The following is a 19,507-nucleotide window of genomic DNA, read 5'->3' as shown; positions in this document are numbered from 1 at the left end:
TGCCCCTCACACCCCCACGCTGGATTCCAGCAGCAGGGGGCCCCTGGGGACACGGGATCACCCCGCCCCACCCCTGCAACACCAGGCTATAGGAACAGGGCCCCTGAGCAATTCAGGCCCGGGCTCTACAAAAGGGTCTTCCTCAGTCCCCGCGAAGCCACCCAAATGAACCCACCCTTAAAGTAAAAACCACGAGTTCCTTGCACAGGTGTACTGAAGGCAAGTCCCTACTCCCAGCCCAGGTCAGACTGCCACCCCTCGTGCCCAAGAGGACAGGGTTTGGTGCCACCCTGATTTGGCAGTGTCCTGCTCTGGATGTGCCTGGTCACACCCACCCCCTGCTGAGTTCTGAGTCAGAGACAGAACCCTGGGGTCTCCTGCCAGGCACACCCCCTAGGGCCTGGGCCCCAGGACACTGCAGCCCTCCAGGGCCTCCCTTCTAGACCAGAGCACAGGCCTGGCTCCTCTCCAGCCCTGACCAAACTTAAGGCCCCTCCCAGCCCCTGCCCACCCCTGCCCTGGGGCCCTGCTGTGCCCCTCCCCAGCCCCCTGAGCCCTCAGGCAGCACCCCCCTCCTCCCGGCTGTTAGCCTGGGAAGGGGGCCAGGCCCTGAGCTCAGACCTTGGCGATTCCAGAGTGTCTGAGGCCCAGAGCCAGCCCCACCAGCCCAGCCAGCCCAGCCAGACAAGGCGAAGGGAGGGAGGCAGAGTGGGCACCAGGAAGCCGTTTAGAGGGGGGCTGGCAGGGAAGCTGGGTTTCCAGCTTTGTTTTTACTGTTCTTCTGGACTCCAGGTTCTTCTAGGACCTGGTCCAAGGGTGCCCCTTCCTTGAGTCCTCTCCTCAGAGGGGAGTGGATCAGTACTCATGAGAACTGACTTGGGGGTTGGGCTGGGGTGAGACCCCCACAAGCGCAAGGGAAGCTGGGGAAGGGCTGCGAGCCTGGGTTCCAGTCCCACCTGGCCTCCCATCGTCCTCGTGCCCCGGGCGAGGCCCGGCTTCCTCCCCCGACCTCGGTTTCCCGCTTGGATGCGGCGGGCCCGGCGGGTGGAGGTCCGCGCCCGCCTCCCCGCCCCGCCCGGAGGAATCTGCGGGCCGCCGGCGGTCCCAGGTGAGGGCCCTCTGGCCGGGGCCCCGCGCGGCGGCGGCGGCGGGCGGCGGGTTCCGGCGGGGGCGGGCAGCTGGGGAGGGGCCTTCCCCCGTCCGCCGCCCCCCCCGACGTACTCCCCCCTCCAGGCCTCCGCCCGCCCTCACACCCTCGCTGCTCCGGGCGGCGGCGGCGACGCTTGCAAGAGAAAAAAGCTGTCTCTCTGGCCCGGGGCCAGCGTCCCAGCCCCCTCGCCGCCGCTCCGCCAGGGAAAACAACTGCTCACTTCTCCCTGCGTCCGCCCCGCGCGCTCCCTGCTTCCCGCGGCCGCGAGCTCAGCCCGCCGGGGGAGGCGCGGACGGGCCGGCCGCCGGCCCTCCCCCTCGCTCCTCCTCTCCGCCTCAACTTGCTCCGGCCTCCGCGCTCCGGCCGCAGTTTGGGGCCTCCGCAGGCCCCCGGCCCGGCTCGTGGCTGGGCTCCTTCCCGGGGCGGTGGAAGTTTCTGGGCTCCCCGCCATCCAGCCTCCATCTCTCGGCCTCTCACCGGCCCCTGCCTGCTGTCCCCTCCCCGCGCGCTTCCTCCGTGCCTCTCCTTCCCCCGCTGCCCCCTCACCCGTCCCCCGAGGCCCCCGGCTTGCTCCCCCCTGGGCGCCGAGACCATCGCCCCCGCCCGGGCGCGCCCCCCGGGTCCTGCGGCCCCGGATGCCCGGGCCCCGTGGGGCTGCTGGCGGCCTGGCCCCTGAGATGCGCGGGGCGGGGGCGGCGGGGCTGCGGGCGCTGCTGCTGCTGCTGCTGCTGCTGGGCCCGGGCGGCGGGGCCGCGGGGGGGCCGGCGGGCGAGCGGGGCGCCGGCGGGGGCGGGGCGCTGGCCCGCGAGCGCTTCAAGGTGGTCTTTGCGCCGGTGATCTGCAAGCGGACCTGTCTCAAGGGCCAGTGTCGGGACAGTTGTCAGCAGGGCTCCAACATGACGCTCATCGGAGAGAACGGCCACAGCACCGACACGCTCACGGGCTCCGGCTTCCGCGTGGGTGAGGGCCAGGGGGCACGGGCGCGGGGAGCGGCCGGCAGGCCCCAGCACAAGCGGGATCCATGGCAGAGCAGGCCACATGACCCTGGGGGCCAGGGGGCCAGAGAGCAGAGCTCCGGCCCAGAGCCCCGCGGGCATCAGCGGGCTTGGGAGGCTGGAGCCCTGTGGCCAGAGCTGGGAGGGCCGCGGGCCCCCCCGGACTCCACAGCTCTGGCTTAGGGTTGAGGCCTAAGGTGTGGGGTGATGCTGGGGTCCCGGATGACACAGGCCTCTAGGAAGGTGCTGGGTTCTGAGAAGGAGTCAGGGTCAGCACACAAGGGCTTTTGAGGGATGTGAGCTGGAGGCAGGTGGTCTCAGAGAAGGGATTAATATTTCCCTGAGAGAGATCTGCTGGAAGAAACAGGAAAAGTCTTTAAAAAATGTCTAAAGTAGGGCCTGCCAGGGGTAGACACCTGCATTCTCTAGGAGGAGGAGTTAAGGGCAGGGCTGGGGGTGAGGGAGTTAGTTACTGGCAAGCTCTGGGAGGGGAGGGGTTTGAGGCCTCACCAGCAGGGGACAGGCCTGGGGGCAAGGACTGCTTTGGGTCCTGGTGCCTCCTTTTCCTGATGCCCATCCATCCCTCTCCCATAAGCTCTCACCTGCTCTGCCTCAGGGGCCCTCAGCGTCTCCCCGCAACAAGGCCTAGGAGTCCCCAGTTCTGGCTGGAGCCCACCCCTTCCCCAGCATCCCTCTTCAAAGGGCCAAGCCTGGGGCTCTGCTCTCCTCCCTCAGGGCCCTGTGGGCCAGGCAGGGGGAGGTGTCCCAGCAGTAATTACCCTCCTGGACAGGGTAATTAGGCCAGGCCCTGGATGGCACCAGCAAAACAGCCCCTCTTATACATTCCTGTACTCACCTACCCACTCGCAGTCCCAAGGAACCCCACTGATGTGGTTCACAGGTCTCATGACATATGTGTGTGTGTGTGTGTGCACCATGGCACACACATGGGGCATGCATGGGCTTTGGAGTGGCACACTGTGATTAAGTACCTATTTCTTTGTGTTGTCGTCTTGGGTGCGTGTCTCCCATCACTATGGGAGTGTTTATGTGAGCTTGTGTTGGTGTCAGAATGAGTCTGTGCATGTGTGTGTGTGTCAAGATGACTGTGCGTGTGAGTGTACGTGGGCCTGGTCTCCCAGGCCCCCTGGCCATCGTACTCAGGCTGCTGTCTCCATCCGTGCTGCCCACATCCCCCAGGCTCAGTGCCCAGGCCACAGTGGGCGGGTGTCACTGGAAGGTCACCCTCACCGCTATGGGTGACTCACTGGGAGGCAGGAAGGAGAGGATGCTGCCTCCCCCTGGCCCAGGACACACCCCTCCTGCCCTGAGAGTCCTGGCCCCGAGAAGCCAGGCAGGATGGGCTGGGCTGGGATGCCCTTAGCCAGGCCCTGATGGCCATGGATGTCGGCTGTCCCTCAGGTGTCCAGGAGAGCAGCACCCCGACCTTCCCATCCTGGGAAGTGAGGACAGCCATGGGCAGGCAGGAGAGGGGCTGGGGCTGGTGCATGAGCTCAGGACCCCCAAGGCTGGATGTCAGATGTGAGCGTGCGTGACAGAAAGACACAAGTCCCATCCTCTCACTCAGTCACGCCTTCATTCATTCTCCCTGCACCTCCTCTGGGACGCAGAGCTGAGGCAGCCCCAGAGCACCTGCTATGGTATGGGAGACAGACAGGCATATAGCGAAGTCAAGCGCCACAGGGCACTTGGGGCAGAGGGTGCTAACTCAGGAGAGGGAACAGGGTGGGTGGGCCATGAGGAAAGGCACCCTTCCTGGAAGAGAAGCTTAGCCTGGAAGGATAAGATCTGAATATGTAGGGGGACAGGGCTCTGAGGCGGCAGGAAGGACATGAAGAGGCCTTGGCGGCAGAAAATGTGGCATATTGGCAGGAGGAGGGAGATGAGCCCTGGGGCATGGGATGCAGGAAAGCACAGAGGGGGATGGGCTGAAAGAAGGTTTGTTCTGGGCCAGGAGAGCCTTAAACGGCCCCATATGGAAGCAAGGGGTGAGTAGGGGTGTGGTTCTGCCAGGGCTTTGCCTGCGGCAGGTTTCTGGGGGTGTGCTGGGATGGGGAAAGGCAGGGGCAGCGCAGAGGGCATGGGGAGGAGAGGAGATGCATTCATGAGACAGTGCAGAGGCCGGAACTGGGTGGGGTGGGAGGGGGAGAGATGGACCCTGGAGGCTCAGTTATGAATGACTGGGGCAGGCAGAGGTCCCAGTGGTGGTCCAAGGTCCAAGGAGGTGGGGAGGCAAGGATGCTGATTTCCAACAGAGTGGAGGTCCCAAGAAAGGTGTCGGAGAGGTGGAGCTGGAAATGGCAGTGGTGAGGTGTGGGTCCTGGGATGGCAAGACAGAGGGAGGGAGCACGGGAGAGCCTGGAGAGAGCTGTGGCCTGAAGCAGGGAGAGAATTTAGAACAGGAGGAAGCACCAGGTAGAGATGGGATTCCCAAGAAAGGCTATTCCATCAGCAGCAGCATCGTTTACTGCTACTTACTAGGCACCCTCTGTGTACCAGACACTGTGCTAAGCATGTGTACAGGCATGACCTCAGGTGACAGACACAACATCCCTACAGATGAGGACACGGAGGCACAGCCAGGGGAAGTGAGTTGCTCAGGGCCACACAGCTGGCACATGGCCTCCTTCCTAGGTTTTAAGTCCAAGACTTAAGACGCCAGAATCCAACATGGGCAGAACGATGTTGGGGGATCCAGAGGGTAGTTTCTCTGTGCGGGTGATGTGTTACAAAACCCAGCTTCCCAAGGAGGACAGAACGAGTGGGTGGCAAGGAAGTAGGGAGGAGGGGGGCAGAGACAGGATGTGGGTGAGGGGCTGGGCCAGGGGGCTGCGGGTGCGCGTTGGCCTGGGCCCTGATCCACCTCCCCTCCCCAGTGGTGTGCCCTCTGCCCTGCATGAACGGCGGCCAGTGCTCCTCCAGAAACCAGTGCCTGTGTCCCCCGGACTTCACCGGTCGCTTCTGCCAGGTGCCTGCCGGAGGAGCTGGGGGGGGCACCGGCGGCTCAGGCCCTGGGCTGGGCCGGGCCGGGGCCCTGTCCACAGGTGCGCTGCCGCCCCTAGCCCCGGAGGGCGAGTCTGTGGCCAGCAAGCACGCCATCTACGCGGTCCAAGTGATCGCTGATCCACCGGGCCCCGGGGAGGGCCCCCCTGCCCAGCACGCAGCCTTCCTGGTGCCCCTCGGGCCAGGACAGATCTCAGCGGAAGGTACCAGGCGACGGGCTGACCCGGGGAGGCCGAGGTGGGCGGGCACCAGGGCGGCGGGAACCGGGTGGAGGCCAGCCCTGGAGGAGCTCCGCACTGCTACCGGCACAGTGCGGGACAGCCCTGAGGCCACCGTGCCCTGCCCCCCAGTGCAGGCCCCGCCCCCCGTGGTGAACGTGCGCGTCCACCACCCGCCCGAGGCCTCGGTCCAAGTGCACCGCATCGAGGGGCCGAACGCCGAGGGCCCGGCCCCCTCCCAGCACCTGCTGCCGCACCCCAAGCCCCCGCACCCACGGCCACCCACTCAGAAGCCCCTGGGCCGCTGCTTCCAGGACACGCTGCCCAAGCAGCCCGTGAGTGAATCCACAGTCCCGCCCGCCCCGGCCCTTCTGTCCCTCGGGGATGCCCTGTCCCAGCTCATCGGGGTTGCTCCCAATCCGGGGTCGTAAGCTGAGTGGGGGAGGAGGAAAAGGGCCTCAGGAGGGAGGCCCGCAGGGGCTGGGTACCTTGTGACCCTGCCCATCCTCCTCCCCCTAGTGTGGCAGCAATCCCCTCCCTGGCCTCACCAAGCAGGAAGACTGCTGCGGGAGCATCGGCACCGCCTGGGGCCAGAGCAAGTGCCACAAGTGCCCCCAGCTGCAGTGTGAGTGCCTGGGCTCAGGGACCCCCCCCCCACCTCACCCCTCCCAGCCCTGCAGTGAGGGGGCCCTAGCCCCGTGCAGCCTGAGTCTCTCACTGCCCGCCAGATTCCTCTCAGCATCCTACTCTGCCCTCCTCAGTGCCCTCCCTTCTCTCCTTGCAGTCCTCGTGTCCTCACACTCCCCACCCCCCACCCCCCACCCCCCGCCACCATGCCCTCCTCTCTCTACAGACACAGGGGTGCAGAAGCCAGGGCCTGTACGTGGGGAAGTGGGCGCTGACTGCCCCCAGGGCTACAAGAGACTCAACAGCACCCACTGCCAGGGTATGGCCATCCAGGAGATTCTGCGGGCTGGAGGGGCAGGCCACTTGTCACTGGGGGAAGTCCCAAGGTGGGCAAGGGAGGAGGCGGGGCTGGGGCAGGACCTTGAGGTTCTTGGAGCAGCTTGCTGTTACCCTATGGCCCCAGACTAGAGGGACCAAACTCCTGCTTACCACAGACATCAACGAGTGTGCGATGCCAGGCATGTGTCGTCATGGTGACTGCCTCAACAACCCAGGCTCCTATCGCTGCGTCTGCCCACCTGGCCATAGCTTGGGCCCCTCCCGCACGCAGTGCATTGGTGAGACTGAGGGACCCTGGGAGGTCACAAGGCATGGGTGGGAGGGATAAGGCTCCAAGCAGTAAGGATCAGAGGTCAGAGTGGGGTCAAAGGTTACTGCAGGAGGAGCCAGGCCCAGAGCAGATAGGAGCAGGGATCAGTTGGGTCAGGAGTCAGATGAGATCTGGGGTTGGAGGTCACATGGGGTCAGGATTTATGTGGAGTCAGGGTCATATGAGATCGCGGGCTTTATGGATAGAATGGATAAAGTCTGGAGCAGCTAGAATCGGGGCAGTGGGGTCAGTGGTCACAGAGGTTTCAGGGGTCACATGAGGTCAGAATAACACAGGTTCAGGGTCATTTGGAGTCAGGGGCCACGTGAGGGTCAAGGGTTGTCTGGGCCAGAGAGGCAAGGTCTGGAGCAGCTGCGAAGAGGGACATGGGCAGTGTGCAGGCCCAGATGCCCATGCCCACCACTGGCCTCTGCAGCAGACAAGCCGGAGGAGAAGAGCCTGTGTTTCCGCCTGGTGAGCCCTGAGCACCAGTGCCAGCACCCGCTGACCACGCGCCTCACCCGCCAGCTCTGCTGCTGCAGTGTCGGCAAGGCCTGGGGTGCGAGGTGTCAGCGCTGCCCGGCTGATGGCACTGGTGAGCCTGGGGAGTGTGGAGCCGGGGGGGCTGTCTGCATGCTTGTCCAGGATACGCTGACTTCTCTACCCTTTGTTCTGGCCACAGCTGCCTTCAAGGAGATCTGTCCAGCTGGGAAGGGGTACCACATCCTCACCTCCCACCAAACGCTCACCATTCAGGGCGAAAGTGACTTTTCTCTTTTCTTGCACCCTGATGGGCCCCCCAAGCCCCAGCAGCTCCCTGAGAGCCCCAGCCGGGTGCCACCACCTGAGGACACAGAGGAAGAGAGAGGTCTGGCCTGACCCCTTCTGTGTCCTGACAGATGCTGAACCCCTAGACCTGACCCCTTCCCCCCGATCCACAGAGATGACCTCAGAGTCTAACTTCTAACTCCTAATTTCTCGCCTAACCACTGACCCCAAAACCTGACCCTCTGACCCCTAACCAAGGTTGTAACCCCATGATTTAACCCCAGATCAACAGGATCTGACCCTCCATTGCCCTCCAGATCCAACCCTCTGACCCCAGAGCCACTTTGATTTCCAGACCAGGGCATTGATCAGCCCAAATGCTGCCCATAGATCTGACCCCTGACCCTTGATCCAGGGATTTGACCCTTGATATAAGCTAACCCTTGTTCTCTAACCCAAGGACCTTGTCCACCCATTGCTCCCCTGACCTGTGATGGAAATACTCCGACCCCGGGATCTAACCCTTGACACTTGACCCAGAGACATGATCATTGAGCTCCTAGAGACCCTGACCACAAATACCCAACTGCCAACCCCTGACTCGACTCCCTTCTCCCAGCCCCACACTGAATGGCCCCATCTTCTTCCCTCCTAGGGGTGAGCACAGACTCAGTGAGTATGAGAGCCCAGGCGGGAGGGGCAGGGAGGCGAAGGAAACGCGGAGGGCTCATGCTGCTGTCACCCGCAGCCAGCGATGGAGGAGCAGGCAGCGCAGCAGAGCCACCCGACCGCCACCACGTCTCCTGCCCGGCCCTACCCCGGTGAGCTGGGCACTGCAGCTGTCGCTGCGGGAGGGGGAAGTTCCCAGCCTAGGCACTAGGGGGCGGTGAAGCTGGGTGTGAAGTTCCCAGGTGATGACCTGCGGGGAGAGGGGCAGCCCTCCCACCCTCCTCGTCCCCTGACGCGTGTGCGCTGCTGCCCGCAGAGCTGATCTCCAGGCCCTCGCCGCCCACCATGCGCTGGTTCCTGCCGGACCTGCCCCCGTCCCGCAGTGCGGTGGAGATCGCCCCTACTCAAGTCACCGGTAAGGCCCGCCCACCTAGGCCACGCCCCGGGTAAACCACGCCCCACCCGTTTTTCTCCTTCCCTACCTCCCTTCCAGGCCTTCCAGAGCGCTAACACTTATCCAGGGCTTACTGTGTGCCTGGCCCTGGGCTGGGCGCTTGCGGCGGAGACCCCACTCTGCCCTCAAATGAGCCAGGTATTATGGTGGTCAGCCCAGTCCTAAGGCATGCATTCATTCAACAGATATTTATTGAGCACCTCCTGTGTGCCAGGCACGGTCACGTGCTGGGGATACAGTAGTAAACAAAACAGACAGAAATCCCCTGTCCTTGCGCAGTAGACAGACAAAAGGTCAATGAGTAAAAATCTAGTATGTCTCATAAGAGCTATAAAAGAAATAAATCAGAAGAAGGAAGGAAGTCTGAGGGTTGTGATAATGTGGGGGGGGGGGGCGATGAGACAAGGCTTTCTGAGCAGGGCTTTAAAGATTCTGAGAGATTAACGAGGAGAAGCGGGGGAGGAATGAGCGTGCAGGTTGGGGAAAAGAACACTCCAGGTGAAGTTTGGGCAAAGGCCCGAAGCCATGAAACAGGGGAGGAGGGAGAAACCGCACACAGATCAGTGTTTCTGAACCAGGGCAGGGCCGGCGTGCAGAGCCTTGTGAAGAGGCTTGGGTTTGATCCCAAAGGCTGTGGGAGGTGTCTGCAGGGTCTGGGGCATCATAATAACTGCTAGCTATGGCTGAGCCATTACTCTGTGCCAGGCACTGACTGGTTTGATCCCAAAGGCTGTGGGAGGTGTCTGCAGGGTCTGGGGCATCATAATAACTGCTAGCTATGGCTGAGCCATTACTCTGTGCCAGGCACTGACTGGTTTGATCCCAAAGGCTGTGGGAGGTGTCTGCAGGGTCTGGGGCATCATAATAACTGCTAGCTATGGCTGAGCCATTACTCTGTGCCAGGCACTGACGGAAGAGTTTTACAGACTAAATTTCATTTAACCATCTCATACTCTGAAGTGGGCACTGTCAGCCTCATTTTCCCATGAGAAAACTGGGGCTCAGAGAGGTTCAGTGACTTACCCCAGGTCACACAGCTGAGGCAGATTCAAACCCATGTCTGTGTGGACTCCCAAGCCACAAGGGAGCTGCCAGCCAGATTGAAACCCAGAGCCTAGCTGAGCTCCTGGGGTGAGGGCTTGGGAGGAAGGTAGCTGTCCTGGAGGCCTGCACAGGTTAGGACAACCCAGTGACAGCCCTGGGGTCTGTGGGAGTGTGGAGAAAGAGGCCCCCTGGGAGGCTTCTCAGAGGAGGGGGTGTTAAGGACATCCAGGAGGAAGCGCTGGAGGCAAAGAGAAGGGCCTGCAAAAGCCCACTGGCCTGGTGTATTCCGGGTGGGGCAGAGTTCAGCATCGAGGCCTGGGCTGCATTGTGGCGGGGGAGCAGCGGGGAGACCAGAAGGAGGAAGAGGCAGGAGGCAGGGAGTCCTGGAACTGATGACCAAGAGGGTGAGGGGGGTTCCTGGATCTGGCCACCTATGCACAAGCTTGCGCCAGCCAGGATTCCCCAGAAACCAGCTCCTGCTACCACAGGGCGGTAGGCTTTGGGACGGGGAGGTAATCAGCCATTCTGCAGTCAGGGCCCCAGGTCCCTGAGTTAAGAGGTGTTGGGGTCACTGGGCTAGAGGATATTGGTGTGAGTAAGGCTGCAGGGTTTAAGGTATTGAGGTGACTGGCGAGAAGGGGGTTTCAGAGCCCCTTGGGTAGGGTATTGGGATGACTGAGGGATCCCCAGGGGATGTGCTTGGGTTTGGGGTGACTGGGGTCAGGGTATAGTGAGGGGGACAGAAGTATCAAAGGTCCTGGAATTGAGGAGATAAAGCTGTCGGGGACCTGGAGTCATGGTTTGGGGCAACCTGGGGTGGTGATATTGGGGCTACTGGATGAAGGTGTAGGAGATTCTAGGATTGGAGGATGGGTGTACAGGGACCTGAAGTCGTGGTAGCACCAGGCTCAGGTATCTGGGTCATTAGGAATGGGGTATGGAGGTCCACCCTGGGGATGGGGCAGAAAGCGCGTGCTCCCTGCTTGCCCCCTGACCTGGCTCCCGCCCCGCAGAGACAGACGAGTGCCGACTGAACCAGAACATCTGTGGCCACGGAGAGTGCGTCCCGGGCCCCTCGGACTACTCCTGCCATTGCAACCCGGGCTACCGGTCACACCCACAGCACCGCTACTGCGTGGGTGAGCGCGGTGGGTGGGTGGCCCGGAGGCGGCCCTGGCTCGCTACCCGCGTCTGACGTCTCCCCGCCCGCGCGTCCTTCTCAGACGTGAACGAGTGCGAGGCGGAGCCGTGCGGCGCCGGCAGGGGTATCTGCATGAACACCGGCGGCTCCTACAACTGCCACTGCAACCGCGGCTACCGCCTGCACGTGGGCGCCGGGGGGCGCTCGTGCGTGGGTGAGCGCGCCGGGCTGGGGGCGCTGGGCTAGGTGGAGGCGGGGGCTCCCCTCCCGACCGCGGTGTAATCCCCTCCGCCACCCCTTGCATCCCCTCGCGCCCCCTTCTTCCTGCTTAGACCTGAACGAGTGCGCCAAGCCCCACCTGTGCGGCGACGGCGGCTTCTGCATCAACTTTCCCGGTCACTATAAGTGCAACTGCTACCCCGGCTACCGGCTCAAAGCCTCCCGACCGCCCGTCTGCGAAGGTGGGGGAGACCCCGTCCAGACCGCCGGGAGGGTCCTCAGCTGTCCCTCGACCTGTAGTGGGGGCGGGGGGCTTGGACTCCTGTCTCTGCCCAGCTCTGCGCCGGGAGCTCTCAGGGAGCCCAGAGGGCTCGGTTCTCCTTGTTGATCTGTGATGGAGGGAAGCCCTGCCGAGGACTCTGAGCGTTCGGCCGGCCACGTTGTCGCCAAAGGTGTCCTCCTTCTCTCCCTCCCGCGCAGACATCGACGAGTGCCGAGACCCTGGCACCTGCCCGGACAGCAGATGCGAGAACAAACCTGGGAGCTTCAAGTGCATTGCGTGTCAGCCCGGCTACCGCAGCCAGGGGGGCGGGGCCTGCCGCGGTGAGGGGCGGGGCCTGGGCCCCGAGTAGGGTAAGGGGAGGGGCTTCGAAGGCAAGGGGGCGTGACCCGTCCTGGAGTTGCCCCCGCGGTGGGGCGGAGTCGGGCTCTGGGTGGGGCGGGGGCGGGGCTCGTGGCGGTGAGAGTCGCCTCGAGGGAGGGGCTTCCTGGGAGTGGAGGCCCCCCAATTCCCGGTGGAGGGGACCCCCACGCCGGCACAGTGCAGCATCCAGTGGGGCGGAGTCCGAGGCGAGCCTTTTCCGCCGCAGACGTGAACGAGTGCGCCGAGGGCAGCCCCTGCTCACCGGGCTGGTGCGAGAACCTCCCGGGCTCCTTCCGCTGCACGTGCGCCCAGGGCTACGCGCCCGCGCCGGACGGCCGCAGCTGCCTGGGTGAGCTCCAGCCCTGCCCCCAAGGCCACCCGCACCCACTCACGCGCCGAAGCTGGGGGGGTCACATCTGTCTGTCACACAGGTGGGCAGGAGGTAGCTAATTCACCGCCGCACCCCGCGCAGTTCATTGATCATTCACTCATTTTCTTAGCGAAACTGAGAAAGGGCCCACCAGAATTCCTACGTAGGAAGGGTCTTAGAGGTAAGGCTTGAAGCTGCGTTTGCAAAGCATCTTACTTAAATTTGAAGGAAAAAATGATATAAAAGAATGGGGGAGGGAGGCGTTGGTAGTCCCTCCTGCGCTAGTGTTTCTTACGCACCCAGAGGCAGGCGGGGGCTGGGATTCAGAGAAACTGGGGAACATTAGACACAGACCCTAGAGCGCAGGGCGGTAGGCCTAGATGGAGTTTGGGTGCTTCTGGGAAACGCCGGTGGGGCTGGGAGGAGGGGAGGCCTGAATTGTCTTAAAGATCAACAGGAACTAGCCAAGCAAAGAAAGGTGAGAGGGAACAGCATGGCAGGCAGAGGGCTTAGCACCAGAGGATTCAGAGGAGAAAAACAGCATGGAGTGTGCAGGGAGCTGTAAGGCACAAGCAGGGGATGGGGGCTGAGGCTGGCTGGTGAGGGTCAGGTCCCCACTCCCTGGAGGGCCCCCTAAGCCCTGCCCAGGAGGTTGAGCTTCATCCTGAGGGTGTTAGGAGGCACCTGAAGCATTTTAAGGGGAAGAGTGACAGGAGTCACCATTTGTTTTAGCAAGTTCCCTGATGTCGAGTGTGGAGAGTGGCTGGAGGACTCTTGGAACAACTTGGGACAGAGACGGTGGTGGATGGACATGACGAGAGTAGTGGCCTCAGGATGGTCCCGAGAAGCTGTGATATTAGAGAAATAGCATAGCACATCAGCTGGGCTTTGAACTGGATGGGCAGGCGAGGGAGATGCGAGTGAGGCACCCTCCAGGCTTCCAGTTTGGGTGACTCAGTGGGTGGTGCTGCTCACTGGGATAGGGTCTCCAGGACTGGGGCATATTTGAGAAGGAAGATCCTAAGTTTTATGTTGGACAAGCTGAGTAGGTGGTCGCTGTGGGCCTCTCAGCTGGAGATGCCAGTAGAGGATGGGCCATACGGATTGGAAGCCTTGCACCAGACACTCTCACCCGGAGCTGTGGATTGTGGGATGTGGAGCCTTGGGGTGCGCCTGCTCAGCCAAGGAGGAGGGTCCAGTGAGGGGAGCCTCAGCAGAGCCTGTGGACACTGCCACATCAGCAGAGGGCAGAATAGGAGCGGGAGATGGGTCGGGGGAGGGCCCAGGGAGCACCAGCTGGGAAGCCGGAGAGGGGAGGCTTCCAGGGCAGAGGAGGACGAGCTAAATGCAACAGGCAGTTCCTGGGAAATAGGAACTGACTGGAGAGATGAGAAGGTCCCTGGTGGCCTTGGCAGGGTGGCTTCTGCAGCATGACGAGAGGCCAGGAGATGCAGGCAGCAAATGAGGAAGAGAGACCTGGGGTCACCAGAGTGGGGTTAGGGCTGTAGGCTGAGGAGGAGATGCCAGGAAAGCGGGCAAGGGGATGGTAGGGGCAACTGAGAGAGGAGCCATGGACAGGAGAAGGGACATCTCTTGTTCTAACAGGAGCAAGAGGGGAATGGATGTAGGTAATGATTTTCAGGAGGTTAAAGGAGATTACTCTTAATTCTCTCAATAAACAGTGAAGGGCCTGAGTTGAGTAGGGGACTTGAGGGAAACAGTAGAGGTTTGGAACTGCCCAAGGGCATGGGAGCTGCCTAGGGGCTTTCCAGGAGTCTAGGCTGGAGAGGATGGAGAGAGGGTGGTGCTGGCCACGCCGAGGATCTGGCCGGGCCAGAGGCCGCAGGGAGTGGCTGTGGCCCAGTGTGCTCAGCTTGGCAGCTGCCTCCAGCCCCTCCCCAGGATCTGGAGGCTGAGAGGCAGGCCGTGTCTGACTTCGCCAGACCAGTGAGGAGGAAGGAGGGGTGTTCAGGGGTCCCTGCGAACAGCAGAGGCAGGGGGAAGGAAGCCACATCTGAGATGCCCGAGGAGGGGCAGATCCCAGCCCCTTGTCCTGAGAGTGGCTGGCATTGAGTGAAGGTCACAGAAACCGAGGGATCAAGGAATGTAAGGTCAGAAACTGAGCCCAGCTGTCCACATGGATGTTGACAACTCCTCGGGTGGGGAGGACAGAGGGAGCGGGACTAGGAAGTGGGTGTTGACAGCAGTAGAGGAGATGGAGGCTGATGTGGGGGCCAAGAGCCCCTCCGAGGAAGAGCGTGGTTGGGAAGGGCCTGGGGTATGGGCAAGGACCGGCTTCCACCAGGAAGGACGGCAGAGAATTGTGTTCTCAGGAGAGCCAAGATCCTTTATTGCACAAGCAGAAGAAATTATTTTATGAGAAGGACAAACACATGGGGAAGCTTATTTACATGGGAAGAAAGGGAGCCGTGGCAGGTGGGGGAAGGGTGAGAACAGAAATGAGAGAAATGAGAGCAGCTGGGGCAGAAGCCCAGGGTAGGAGAGGAAAAACGGGGTATGGGAGGGGCCTCTTGTTTGGTGAAGATGGAGGAAGGATGGGGAGACCCGAGCTCTTTGGAGTCAGACATGGCCCATTGTCCCTGGCAGCACCTGGACTGGTCACTAGTGCATGGTGTGCCACACGGAAGCGAGGTGAGGGTCCCGTGCTTCTCTCGAGCTGTACCGGCCTCAGCTCTGGTGCTCCAGGCCATGGACAGGAATCAGAAAATGGTAGCAGAGGCTGGACACCACCCCATCCTGGCCCTCTGACACCCCCTGTATCCTGCAGATGTGGACGAGTGTGAGGCTGGGGACGTGTGTGACAATGGCATCTGCACCAACACGCCAGGCTCCTTCCAGTGTCAGTGCCTCTCTGGCTACCATCTGTCTAGGGACCGGAGCCGCTGTGAGGGTGAGGGGGGCTGAGAGCTGGGGGGCTGACCTGTTCCTCCCTACCCTAGGACCTCCACTGCCCGGGCCCCAAGCCCAGGGGCCTGTCAAGAAGCCAGGCACTCCTGTGTCCAGTCCCCATCCAGATCGAAGGTGGGGCATGGGGCGTGGGCCTGACCCAGGACTCTGCAGGAAGCCTCGATAGGCTCAGGCTGTGTGAGAGGGGTCTGCCCCTGAGAATCTCCCCTCTTTGATCCCCTACAGACATTGATGAATGTGACTTCCCTGCAGCCTGCATTGGGGGTGACTGCATCAACACCAATGGCTCCTACCGATGTCTCTGCCCCCAGGGGCATCGGCTGGTAGGCGGCAGGAAGTGCCAAGGTATGGGGGCATTGGCTGAGAGCTCCTGAGGAGGACTGGCAGGGAGCAGTAATCTTCTAGAGACACTGTTGATGTGTCTTTCCATCCATCTTTCCATTCACTCATTCCTCCACTCTTTCACCTAGAATAACAATGATAATGACAGTAATTACTATGTGCCATCTCACCCTTACATGCAGGCATCCAACAAGTTTACTAAGAACCTACTATTGGCCAGGTTCTGTCCTATGTGCTAGGTATTGAGCAGTGACCCAGGGCGTCCAGCTAGGGGAGGCGGACATGTAAATTAATTCTTACAGTTCAGGGTGCTGGGTGCCAAGAGAGGCCTGAACTAGTGTGATTAATTACAACAGCTGAATTGGAACTTGAAGCATAAATAGGTTCCCTAAGCAGACCAAAACATGGGATGGTCTTCCGGGCCCAAAGAACAGTATTTGCAAAGCAGAGAGATCTGGAGGGAGCCAGTTGGGTTTTGGGGGAAGAGTAGACACCTGCGCCCTCACACAGGGTGGAGGGGGTTGGTGGTTTAGAGTAAAGGGTGATGAGACTTAAAGATGTTGGGGGCCAAACTGAGAGTCCTCCGTTGCTGAACTGAGCATTAGGACTTCCTTCTGCTGGCTGTGGGAGCCACTGGAGGCTTTACGAAGAATAATGCAGTGAATGGCACACATCTCCCACATGCACAGACAGGAGCAGACTTCCCGTTGTGCCGTACTTGGAAATCAAAGTGGAGATTCAGGTTCTGAACTTGTGTGAGGCCTTTGAGGCACAGACTCAGGGAAAAGGGGGCTGGTTTCCCTCTGAACGACTCTTCCTGCTCCCCTCGCTCCCACAGACATAGATGAGTGCAGCCAGGACCCGGGCCTCTGCCTCCCCCACGGGGCCTGCGAGAACCTGCAGGGCTCCTACGTGTGCGTCTGCGATGAGGGCTTCACGCCCACCCAGGACCAGCATGGCTGTGAGGGTGAGTGCCCTCCCAGCTCCCTCTTCCGACCAGACAACTCTGAGCTGCAGCTGGGGTTCAGAGATGCATCCTGGTCTCACCCCCTGGAATCTGAGGAACAGGAAGAAATCTCTTTTGCCTGGGAGAGTCCGGTGGGGCCGGACCTCGCAGGAGGGCCTTGAATGCCACATTGAGGATGGAGCTTGGCTCTCCCAGTGCGGCTGAGGGGAGCCTGAGAACGTGGGGGAGCAGAGGGATGAGGTGGGTGGGCAGCACCGACTGGCAAAGACAGTCGGCCTGACTGTCAGCGGCCCTCCCCTCCCCTCAGAGGTGGAGCAGCCCCACCACAAGAAGGAGTGCTACCTTAACTTCGATGACACGGTGTTCTGCGACAGTGTACTGGCCACCAATGTCACCCAGCAGGAGTGCTGCTGCTCCCTGGGGGCTGGCTGGGGAGACCACTGCGAGATCTATCCCTGCCCAGTCTACAGCTCAGGTCAGGAGCCGGGCGGGCCCTTTCCCTTCCCAGAGCCTCAGTTTCTTCATTTGGAAACAGACTGGGGGGAACGGCCCCTCCCTCGGTGGGTGGGAAATGAGGCGGAGAGCTCCGACCTGAGCCTGAGGGCCCCCACGCACGCGCCCAGACCTGCCTGCGTCCTTCCCACGTCCGCTCTCTCCCCGCAGCTGAGTTCCACAGCCTCTGCCCGGACGGGAAGGGCTACACCCAGGACAACAACATTGTCAACTACGGCATCCCAGCCCACCGTGGTAAGCCCCAACACGGCTCCGCCCCCGAGGTTTGGACCGCCGCGATCCCGCCCGTGCTGGCTAGGTCAGTTGCGCGCACTGGGATAAGCCCCGCCCACACTTCACCGTCTGTCCCGCCCCCAGTAAGCCCCGCCCCGTCACTCACGTCCGCGCACGTCACTGGGTTCGCTCCTCCCCGGCGGCAGGCCCCGCCCATACTTCCCCGCTGCGGCGCCTGAGCGGGCCGCCTGGTAGAGTTTTCCGGGCGCCCACGGCTTGTCTCCCCGCAGACATCGACGAGTGCATATTGTTCGGGGCAGAGATCTGCAAGGAGGGCAAGTGTGTGAATACGCAGCCCGGCTACGAGTGCTACTGTAAGCAAGGCTTCTACTACGACGGGAACCTGCTGGAGTGCGTGGGTGAGTGCAGCCGTGGGACCGCGGCTGGGACACGCGCACAAGCCCCGAGCCCGGGCCATTCCTACCTCTCGCACCTTTCCTCCCCGCAGACGTGGACGAGTGCTTGGACGAGTCCAACTGCCGGAACGGAGTGTGTGAGAACACACGCGGCGGCTACCGCTGCGCCTGCACGCCCCCGGCCGAGTACAGCCCGGCGCAGCGCCAGTGTCTGAGCCCGGAGGAGATGGGTGAGGCCCGGGCCTGCCGGCTGGGGGAACAGAAAGGGCACGGGGGCCCGGGCCGAGCCGTGACCGCCACCCCCACCCATCCCCTCGCTGCCCGCAGACGTGGACGAGTGCCAGGACCCGGCAGCCTGCCGTCCTGGCCGCTGCGTCAACCTGCCGGGCTCCTACCGCTGCGAGTGCCGCCCGCCCTGGGTGCCCGGCCCCTCCGGCCGCGACTGCCAGCTCCCCGAGAGCCCGGCCGGTGAGGGCGAGCGTCGGCCCGGGCCGACTCCAGGGCCCAGTCCACCGTGTGGAGCTCCGGGGCCGCAGCCCCCGCGCGGATGGGTTGGAGAGGGGATGGCTGTCCCTGCTCCGGGCCTCTCCCTGATGCCGGGTCCCCCTCCGCAGAGCGTGCCCCGGAGCGGCGGGACGTGTGCTGGGGCCAGCGCGGAGAGGACGGCATGTGCGCGGGTCCCCTGGCTGGGCCCGCCCTCACCTTCGACGACTGCTGCTGTCGCCAGGGCCGCGGTTGGGGCGCCCAGTGCCGCCCGTGCCCGCCGCGCGGCGCCGGTGAGCCGGCCCGAGAGGAGTTGGCTGGGAGGGTATGGGGGGCGGGAGCCGGGGTGCATCGACGCCGCTGACCGCTGCCTGCCCCCGCCCTTCCCAGGGTCCCAGTGCCCGACGTCGCAGAGTGAGAGCAATTCCTTCTGGGACGCGAGCCCCCTGCTGCTGGGGAAGCCCCCGCGAGGTGAGTGTAGTGGGAGGGGACAGAGGCGGAGTCGGCGGCGCTCCGCTGGTGGCGTGTTGACCTCTGTGTTCTCCCGGGCGCCGCAGAAGAGGACAGCTCGGAGGAAGATTCGGACGAGTGCCGCTGCGTGAGCGGCCGCTGCGTGCCGCGGCCCGGCGGCGCCGTGTGCGAGTGTCCCGGCGGCTTCCAGCTCGACGCCTCCCGCGCGCGCTGCGTCGGTGAGCTGGGCCGCGGGGGCGGGGCCGGGCCGCGGGGGGCGGGGCCCTGCGGAATCCGCCGGGACCGGAAGTTGAGGCTGCGTCGCTCCGGGACCGTCGCGACGTCCGCACCTGTTCCCCGCATCTGCAGACATCGACGAGTGCCGAGAGCTGAACCAGCGCGGGCTGCTGTGCAAGAGCGAGCGCTGCGTGAACACGAGCGGTTCCTTCCGCTGCGTCTGCAAAGCCGGCTTCGCGCGCAGCCGCCCGCACGGGGCCTGCGTGCCCCAGCGCCGCCGCTGACGCCACCCTCGGCCCGGACCTCGGCTGTCACCGTAGGGTTTCCGCCCGACATTCGGGGCGAGCTCTGCCTCTCGCTTCTGTCCCGACTCGGGGCTCGGACCCAGGGACCCTCCGGCCCGCAGCCCCCTTCCCGCGCCCGGTGCCCCGAGGGCGCCCATACGAGCTCCGCCCCGGTTCACAGGCGGATGTTGGGTCTCCGGCGCTGCCGGCCTTCCTCCCAGAGGGCCTTTCCTAGAAACTGATAAATCCGATCGTGCCACTTTATTCTTGGCTTTCGAAGCAAATTTGATGTTCACGTCTGTGGTGGGCGCAGCATCCGCAGGGCAGCGCCAGCCCCCAGCCTCCTCGGGGGGCTACACTGAGCCCAGCACAGGGAGTGTGAAATAGAATTTATTGTGGCTCTGAATATGTACACGTGGGATGCGCCTGGCCGGGCCGGCCGGGCTCACATGGTTTGTACAATAAATACATCCGCGGTGCCTGCTCTCCGCGGCCGGGAAGCGGCCACATCGGAGGTTCAGTCCAGCTTCCGCGTCCCCAGTTTCATGGGCCCCTTGGCCGCCTTCTTCTCGGCGCGTTTGGCCTCCATTTCCCGCCGACGCTCCTCGCGCTTCTTCCGGGCCAACTCAGCCTTCGCCTGCCCTGCGAGCAGGAAGGGGAGGCGGGCTGAAGGCGTCAGGACGACAGGGGGTCTCAGCTTCCC

The 19,507-nt window shown here is 63.0% G+C and overlaps 2 protein-coding genes across 12 annotated transcripts in view; one reads left to right on the top strand and one right to left on the bottom strand.

Moving 5' to 3' along the window:
• Positions 1-1,263: 1,263 nt before the first annotated feature.
• LTBP3 (latent transforming growth factor beta binding protein 3) lies at positions 1,264-19,329 on the top strand. Of its 4 annotated transcripts, none has more exons than XM_023654443.2 (28): positions 1,264-2,110; positions 5,043-5,372; positions 5,520-5,722; positions 5,907-6,012; positions 6,241-6,333; positions 6,509-6,631; positions 7,103-7,258; positions 7,346-7,531; positions 8,087-8,103; positions 8,180-8,252; positions 8,417-8,515; positions 10,612-10,737; positions 10,822-10,953; positions 11,072-11,200; positions 11,439-11,561; positions 11,828-11,950; positions 14,760-14,882; positions 15,125-15,244; positions 16,080-16,208; positions 16,516-16,683; positions 16,872-16,955; positions 17,225-17,353; positions 17,443-17,580; positions 17,678-17,818; positions 17,965-18,126; positions 18,224-18,304; positions 18,391-18,522; positions 18,653-19,329. In XM_023654443.2, the coding sequence occupies exons 1-28, from the start codon at positions 1,786-1,788 to the stop codon at positions 18,802-18,804; spliced, it is 3,903 nt and encodes a 1,300-aa protein (XP_023510211.2). In that variant the 5' UTR covers positions 1,264-1,785; the 3' UTR covers positions 18,805-19,329. The 4 variants fall into 4 exon arrangements, with proteins under 4 accessions (XP_023510211.2, XP_023510213.2, XP_023510212.2 ...); XM_023654441.2 differs by having other exon boundaries at positions 1,265-2,110; positions 7,100-7,258; XM_023654445.2 differs by lacking the exon at positions 17,678-17,818 and having other exon boundaries at positions 7,100-7,258.
• SCYL1 (SCY1 like pseudokinase 1) overlaps positions 19,179-19,507 on the bottom strand; it is a 12,841-nt gene continuing 12,512 nt past the window's right edge. For all 8 annotated transcript variants that reach the window (XM_023654446.2, XM_070230189.1, XM_070230193.1 and 5 more), the window contains one exon: positions 19,179-19,446. In XM_023654446.2, the coding sequence (XP_023510214.2) occupies positions 19,322-19,446 (125 nt within the window). In that variant the 3' untranslated portion in view covers positions 19,179-19,321. The remainder of the gene's footprint in view (positions 19,447-19,507) is intronic.

The sequence above is a fragment of the Equus caballus genome, chromosome 12 (assembly GCF_041296265.1).
Source record: "Equus caballus isolate H_3958 breed thoroughbred chromosome 12, TB-T2T, whole genome shotgun sequence".
NCBI classification, from domain to species: domain Eukaryota; kingdom Metazoa; phylum Chordata; class Mammalia; order Perissodactyla; family Equidae; genus Equus; species Equus caballus.
This window is presented reverse-complemented; position numbering and strand designations above follow the sequence as displayed.

Bases quoted from the DNA above. Each gene is read 5' to 3' on its own strand.
- LTBP3 (XM_023654441.2), top strand. From the start codon at position 1,786: ATGCCCGGGCCCCGTGGGGCTGCTGGCGGCCTGGCCCCTGAGATGCGC. The intron at 10,738-10,821 runs GTGAGCGCGGTG...CGTCCTTCTCAG, and splicing joins ACAGCACCGCTACTGCGTGG to ACGTGAACGAGTGCGAGGCG. The intron at 11,201-11,438 runs GTGGGGGAGACC...CCTCCCGCGCAG, and splicing joins CCGACCGCCCGTCTGCGAAG to ACATCGACGAGTGCCGAGAC.